General features: G+C 46.6%; 2 protein-coding genes across 2 annotated transcripts; both read left to right on the forward strand.

Annotated features, from left to right (window-relative positions):
* Window positions 1–1,091: 1,091 nt before the first annotated feature.
* CONPUDRAFT_25913 (uncharacterized protein) lies at window positions 1,092–1,697 on the forward strand (the record flags this gene model as incomplete). Its single annotated transcript, XM_007771510.1, has 1 exon — window positions 1,092–1,697. A coding segment is annotated over one exon (606 nt), but the record flags the coding sequence as incomplete, so codon positions are not given.
* Window positions 1,698–5,811: 4,114 nt separating this feature from the next.
* Window positions 5,812–7,800, forward strand: CONPUDRAFT_154865 (uncharacterized protein; the record flags this gene model as incomplete). Its single annotated transcript, XM_007771675.1, has 5 exons — window positions 5,812–6,612; window positions 6,673–7,116; window positions 7,168–7,228; window positions 7,301–7,722; window positions 7,780–7,800. 5 exons carry the CDS (start codon window positions 5,812–5,814, stop codon window positions 7,798–7,800), a joined length of 1,749 nt encoding a protein of 582 aa, XP_007769865.1.
* Window positions 7,801–8,336: the final 536 nt, after the last annotated feature.

An 8,336-nucleotide genomic window follows, 5' to 3' on the forward strand; every position in this document is an offset into this window, starting at 1 on the left:
ATCAGCAACTGGACACTACTAGTAGATTCTATTTCATTCTATCTGTTTCTTTGTAACATCTTTGACTCCTTATGAGTCATAACGGCTTGATTACGAACCATGAGTCCTTACGACTCATATTCTCGGTAGCAACTCATTCTCGGACCCTTGACTGTATTAGTACTATTAATGCGAGTCCTCTTGATTCGCTCTTCACGTCTCATGAGTCAATGTGACTCATTCGACCTTCTTAGTAAGCAACTAGTAGAATAGGTATATAAACCCTCATGTACGAGGCCTAAGACCTCAGACTAGTTCTACCTCTATTACTACGTACATCTCGAACTCGCTCTAAGATCATAGTCAAGGACTATCGATAACCGACATCACGAAAGATAAGATAACAAGACCTAAGAGATTAGATCTCTTTGAACCATACGCACCAGGCGTATACGAACATAGTTATCAGAACATCGTAATAGTAATCTACGAGGTTCCGAACCATAACAAAAGAACTAGTCTCACCAATAAGGAAAGACCACGTTCTTTATCCAACGATAATGACCGGCTCAACTACGATAACTCAAGGGGATGAAGGTGCTTCAACGAGTACCAGCACTCTTCACAGAACAAGATCCGGAACGGTTACAGCAACCGATCCATACGCATCAGCATATAATTGAAGAAAGTATAAAGTAATCAAAAGAAGTGATTCACCTGATTCAATGTACTCGGAAAAAGAAGACGCAACCGAAGGCCAGAAGGAAAGCACGGAATTCCTTAAAGACATGAAATATGAAAGACTATTTGCGAGAACTCTTGACAGAGATACACTCGAGTGCAATTTAATCTTTCAACATGCGCTAGCAAGGATTAAGGTGCTAGAAGACGAAAACAAAATAGCCAACGAAAACCTAGTAGACGCCCAAGACAAAGTCCGAGAACTGGGACGAGATTCAGCTCCTCATTTAGGAATAGGAACACCAAGGGTCTGGAATCCCAAACTCAGAAAGTTTACCGATAAGGGAAAACAGCCAGATAAGGGACCAGACAATCCAGGAGGATCAGGCGATCCGGACGATCCAGATGATCCGGATGACTCAGGCGATCCAAGCGGACCAAACGGGCCAGGCCCTAGAAATCCCAGAAATCCTGATAACTCCGGAACAGGAGATAACAGTCAAAGGAGATCATATCCAAAGGAGAAACGCATCGGAGATCCCATTCACTTTGATGGGAATCGAAAGGACGCAGTCAGATGGTTCATTTCTGTCAGAGTATATTTAGAAGAAAATCACGAGATATACGACACAGAAGAATCATGGGTTAAGTTTGCTACTCAACGAATGACCAAAGGAACGGCACGAGAATGGGTAGATTCATTCTACCAGAAGGTTCTTGCACGGGAATATCAGTATGCCCGTGCTAAAAAGAAAGAAAGTGCCTGGGGAACATGGGAGGAGTTTGGTGAACAATTTTGGTTATCATTCAAACCCCTAGACCAAGAAAACTCGGCCATCTCGGAGATGCAAACCTTAACTCAGAAGAAGTGCCGAACTTTAGATGATTATATCCAGAAGTTCCAATCAGCCTTCATGCGGTCAAAATTACCCGATGGCAAAACAATCGTTCAAATGTTCATGAGAGGTTTAGATCAAGATCTCGCGTTATCAATTATTAATCGCGGAAAACCTCCTGAAACATTAGCCGATTGGATACCCGAGGTTACGGAAGCCTACAACTGGAGAAGGCAATACTCGGTAGCCTTAGGACACAAATTACCGGAGGCATCACTCTATAGAAATCAATCATCCCACTCGCATAACAACAGCGGAAATAGATCTCACCAACGAGATCCCAATGCCATGGATGTGGATACGATTGATTTCCAAAAGCGCAAGGAATACCGAAAACAAGGTAAATGCTATCTATGTCACAAGACCGGACATATGCAGCATGAACATTATTCCGAGCTAGGAGGAAAACTACCGCCGGTACCAGGTCAACCGAAAGAACCCCCGAGGAAACAGAACCGAAACAAGGGAAACTTTCAACAACGCAGTTACGGGAAATCCCGAAACGTCCGAGAAATTGATGACAATGAATCCCTTGATGCCACCGACATAGCGGCAGAGGAAGACGCCGATTCTCAGGATTTTTAAATGGGGAATCGGAGGCGGATCCTCACCGGATAGCCCCTATCTTTTCAGGGATCCAAAATCAAAAAGGATTTTATTTACCTTTTCGAACGCAAATTGGCGGCAGGTTCATAGAAACAAAAGCATTAATTGATAGTGGATCTCAGCTATCAGTTATTAATGCAGAATACGCTGAAAGGAAGAAACTTCCAATCAGAGAACTAAATGAGACGATACGAATCCGGATGGCAAACGGAAACACCAAGGAAATTAAAAGGCGAATTTCGAAATTAACTTTCAAATTGAAAGGGAAAAACTTCACTGAAACCTTCATTATCACAAAACTCGGAATGGATGACATCATATTAGGTCATCCGTGGCTAATTCGAAATCAAATTACCATCAACTACAAAAAAGGAACTCTTAAGGTTCCTGATGGACGCCACATTCGATTAGTCGGTCTGACAGGTGATGACTCGAGCTACCGGATCGGAAAACTCGTTACCATTCCACCGGTTCTCAGGAACAAGACAGCCGCAGTGTCACTCAGACAAAAGATACCGAAACAGTTTTGGGAATATGAAGATATATTCAGTGAAGGAGAATTCGAGTTTCCGCCAGAACGAGAGTATGACCACCATATCGAACTTGAAGATACTTTCAAACCTCAACGAGCAAAGAATTACTCAATGAAACCGGAAAACCAGAAAGCTCTAGAGGAATTTATTTCTGAAAGTTTACGAACAAAGAAAATCACACGATCTAAGTCACCGCAAGCGGCACCTTTCTTTTTCGTCAAGAAGGACGGAGGAAAACTCCGACCAGTGCAGGACTATAGATATGTGAATTTACACATGAAGAAAAATGCTTATCCATTACCGAGAATTCAAGATCTTTTTGATAAGCTCGTAAAGGGAAAATACTACACAAAGTTCGATCTCAAGAATGGCTATAATAATATCCGTATTAAGCCCGAGGATCGATGGAAAGCAGCCTTTATCACCCCTTTAGGTTTATTCGAGCCGAACGTTATGTATTTTGGATTATGCAATTCTCCTGCAACATTTCAGGTGTTCATGGACGACATATTTCAAGACCACATTAATAAAGGATGGCTTGTAATCTATATGGACGACTTACTCATCTACACGGAGGACGAAGAATCCCATGATGCATACGTCAAAATTGTACTCGATATGCTGAGAAAGCATAAACTATATCTTAATCCAGAAAAATGTCTATTCAAGCAAACGGAAATTTTATTCCTCGGACATATTTTCAGCTACCGAATGGTTAAGATGAACCCGAAAAGAGTACAGCCAATTTTAGATTGGGAAAGCCCAGACGACTTCATTCCCAAGAATATTCCAAACAGAGGAGAACTCGGACGACAAGAATGGATAGATGCAAAGAAGAAGTCACGACTCAAGAGTTTCCTCGGAATAGCTAACTATTACCGACGATTTATCTTGAACTACGGAACAATTGCAAAACCATTGTCCGACATAACGGGAAAGAAACCATGGGTATGGGGACCTGAGCAGAAGGAAGCCTTCGAAACCTTAAAGAAAAAGTTCACCGAGTCACCCGTACTCAGATTACCTGATTTAGAAAAACCGTGGATCATTGCTACGGATGCGTCAGGTGTGGCTACAGGCGGAGTTCTCATGCAAGAAGATGAAAATGGCGAACTACATCCGATTGCCTTCATCTCAGAAACATTCTCACCTGCGGAACGAAATTACGACATATTCAATATGGAAATGCTCGCAGTTATCCGAGCACTACGAGAATGGGAACACTACATAATAGGCAGTCCTTACCCAATCACGATCTGGACTGATCACAAAAACATCGAACACTACGCCACAGCCAAGAAGATATCAAGAAGGGAAGCGAGATGGTTGTTCGACTTAATGAACTTTAATCTCCAATTCAAATATATCCCCGGAAAGCAAATGACAATCCCGGATATACTTTCCCGAAGATATGAAGTCGACACAAGCGAGGATAATCAGGGACGAACCTTAATTTCAGAAGACATGATTATCCGTGTGATCGACACCGTTCTAAGCGAGAAGCTGGAACAAGCGACAACAAACGATCAATGGGCTTCCAAGACAGTTGAAGCCTTAAACGAGTCAACCCTGGGACGAGACCCAGAAGTACGGAACAAGTGGAAGTACGAAAACGGAAAGCTTTTCTACAAAGACCGACTTTATGTTCCACCGGAGTTGAGACGTGATATCGTTCAACAGAATCATGACCTGCCACATGCAGGGCATCCAGGAAAGTTCCGAACACGGGAATTAATTGCAAGAAACTTTTGGTGGCCAGGAATGGCACAATACATCAACAAATACGTTGAAGGCTGCGGTGAATGTCAAACTCAAAAAGTCAACACCCATCCAACGGTACCACCCTTGAACCCTATAGCTTCGAATACAACAAGACCATGGTCAGTTCTCAGCTGCGATTTAATTACGGATCTACCCGTTTCAGGCGGATTTGATTCTATTTTGGTCGTGGTCGACCATAGCCTTACAAAGGGGGTAGCACTTATGCCTACAACAAAAGAAGTCACCTCAGAAGGGATAGCGCAATTATTTTTCGATAATATCTACAAGAGATTCGGACTCTACGATAAAATAATCTCAGATCGAGGACCACAATTTGCCTCGGAGTTCTCAAAAGAGCTCGCAAGATTATTAAAATACGATCTTGGTTTATCCACAGCCTTTCATCCTCAAACGGACGGAGAAACGGAACGAGTAAATCAAGAAATAGAAACCTATCTTCGCATCTTCTGTGAAGGTAGAGCGGAAGAGTGGAGTGAACACTTGACCATGGCTGAATTCGTACATAATAACAATGTGCATTCAGTAACAAAGGAAACACCATTCTTTCTCATGATGGGGTACCACCCCAGTCCAATTCCCGAAATCACGGAGTCAACTCGAGTCAGTAATGTGACTCAGAGGTTAGCAATTATAGAACGCGCAAGGCTAGAAGCACAAGCCTCCCATGACTTAGCGAGACGAGTCATGAGCGAAAGAATCATGACAAATTTCAAACCATTCAATGTGGGAGACAAGGTTTATCTCGAGTCAAAGAACCTCGATTTAAAATATTCTAGTCGCAAGTTCGAGCCGAAAAGAGTAGGACCATATGACATCATCAAGGTCATCAGCCCAATTGCTTACCGACTGCGTATTCCGACTAAGTGGAAAATACACAACGTCTTCCACGCTAGTCTCCTCACCCCAGCAGTCGAAAATAGCATACATGGTCCGAATAAACGGTTGCAGGAACCCGAGATTGTAGACGGTGAAGAACTCTACGAAGTAGAGGCTCTGGTAGGACACCAGAAATTCGGTAGAGGACGGAACCGAAGGTGGCATTTCATGGTCAGCTTCAAAGGTGAACCGGTAGAAACGCAGCAGTGGATAGACTGGGAAGAACTAAGCAGGTGGGGCGCAAAAGAAATTCTAGAGGAGTATATAAACTCCCGTCCTCGAATCTTTAAGGACGACAATCCACTAGTACATGCCCAACCTCCTAAACAACACAATCTTCGTCGTTGACCCCCAAGGTGAGACTTATGTATTCAACCTTTCGGGTTTCGATATCAAATACCAACCCGGTTTCCCATCCCGTGCTTACTACGAACACTGGAACACCAGGAACCCCATCCATGAACTCGAACGTGTCTACCGAACCATCCCAAGCCTCTGGCCTTCGTGCCCACCGTCACCACCACCATCCCCAGCAGCCGATGCTCAACATGCGCATCCCGCGAAGCGACGCCGACTCTGACCGCCTCGAGACGTTCCTGGCTACTCGTCGCAACCGCGACCAGTTCTGGGAGCCCTTCATGTTCGAGACCGTCGACCATGTCTCCGTCGGTCGTACCTTCCGGTACGCGTTCCAGCACCTCTACGGTGCCCTCCAGGACTCCTGGGACCTCGAGTGTCTCCCTCGCCAGTTCGATCGAACCTACGGCGAGATTATGGGTGACTACATCACCACCGCCCGCAGCACTCACGTCCAACTCGGTCGCCTGAGGCAGGACCTCTACGACCTCCTTCGTGCTTTCGGCGGCGCAGCGCGCCACCAGCACCTTGTCGACGAACAGCTCTCTGCTGACAACAGGGACGACGACGACGAGACTAGCTCAGTCTCAAGCTCGTCAACCTCGAGCTACGGTTCTCTTCTCCCTCGCAGTGAGTACTTCACTGCCCCTTCTCATCTCCCTACCCGTCCATCGTCGCCCATCACCAACGGGAACGGTCATCATACTCCTGTCACACCTCCCAACTCGAGTGCTGACAATGATACCATGATGACAGATCAAACCGTTTGGGCGCCAACGTCGGCGAACCCTTACGCCAACGGGGACGGACGCGATGCCGAGGAGAGAGGGTGGAGGCGGGAGGAGCGACTCGACGGCTGGCACTGGGTCAGGGTCGAGCACCTCGACGAGAATGAGAATAGGGTACGCCTTATTCATACTCCTTTTAATTGTTGGTGTCTAACCACCAACTCGCTCTTCAAGGAGGAGGAACCTCAGGAGGAGGAACCCCAGGAGGAGATGGCAGTCGATGAATGGGGCGCCGAACCCTTCGAGTGGCCCGCTACACCCATCCCCACTCCTCCCACTGTCGACAACGAACTTGCCTTCTTCAAGGAGGAACCTGTCGACATCTCTCTCCCTCCCTCTCCTCCTCGGCTCCCAATCAGCCACGAGCGTTCAACCGCCCGTTCAACGTCACCTTCCCCCTCGGTCCACTCCTCGTCCTCGTCCTCGTCGTCCATGTCATCATTCGACATCACGCCCGCCCCTGCGCACCTCGCCACCAACATTGAGGCGCCCTACGTCGATCGTCGGAGGGACAACTCCACGGAAATCAAGGTCGAGGCTGATGCCAACGGTTACCCACTCCCTATTCAGGGATACCAGCCTTCGGAGGAGTTAAACCAGGCGGCAACGCAGTACCTGGTATGTGGCGATGAAAGATCTTTTGAGAATTTCATTGACGCTGTCTACAAGAATGATCTTCTCCTCTCGCCATCGGAGTCGAGCTCAGGGTCCAGGTCAGAGGACATCGAGGGTACGCCTAGGGTCGTAGTGAGTACTACTACTCTACCACCCATACCTCGTCTCCAACGTTCAACGCCTACAGCGTCACGAGCGTTCTGGGACTACCCCTCGCCCCCATTCCTCTCCGACAAGTCGACATGGTGGCGCCTCTGGAACCGCAAGCATCCGGGCCCTGCGGACCCCCAGTCCCTCGTCGAGATACGACCCGATTGGAACTGTGGCGAGCCCGTATGGATCAAGAAGAGGAATCTCGGCGTCAGCTGCGATCTCTGCCGTCTGGAGGGACACGTCCGATGGGAGTGCAGAGATTACTTCTGCACCGGTTGTTGTACCTTCGGCCCTTCCCATCCTCTCCGACTCTGCCCCTCTCGTCGCTCTCACCCCCCGACCCCAGGTTCAAAGGTCCCGGAATGGCGACGTGCGTCGGCGGTTAAGGAGATGCAACGCGGTGGCCGACCTCGACAAGGTCGACTCGAGAAGGCCCAGCAGAAGATGAACCCCCAAGTAGGTAAATTCATCAGAGGTCTATTTAATCAGATCACTGATGGTATTAACTCTAAGAAGACGGTTAGGTTTATCTGAGCTGAAGGCAGCTCGTCGCCTTAGAGGGGAGGTAATGTTACGATTGGTTTACTTTCTACTTCGTATTCGTATGAACATCTACTAGTATCAGCAACTGGACACTACTAGTAGATTCTATTTCATTCTATCTGTTTCTTTGTAACATCTTTGACTCCTTATGAGTCATAACGGCTTGATTACGAACCATGAGTCCTTACGACTCATATTCTCGGTAGCAACTCATTCTCGGACCCTTGACTGTATTAGTACTATTAATGCGAGTCCTCTTGATTCGCTCTTCACGTCTCATGAGTCAATGTGACTCATTCGACCTTCTTAGTAAGCAACTAGTAGAATAGGTATATAAACCCTCATGTACGAGGCCTAAGACCTCAGACTAGTTCTACCTCTATTACTACGTACATCTCGAACTCGCTCTAAGATCATAGTCAAGGACTATCGATAACCGACATCACGAAAGATAAGATAACAAGACCTAAGAGATTAGATCTCTTTGAACCATACGCACCAGGCGTATACGAACATAGTTATCAGAA

The sequence above is a fragment of the Coniophora puteana genome, assembly GCF_000271625.1.
Source record: "Coniophora puteana RWD-64-598 SS2 unplaced genomic scaffold CONPUscaffold_8, whole genome shotgun sequence".
In the NCBI taxonomy this organism is placed as follows: domain Eukaryota; kingdom Fungi; phylum Basidiomycota; class Agaricomycetes; order Boletales; family Coniophoraceae; genus Coniophora; species Coniophora puteana.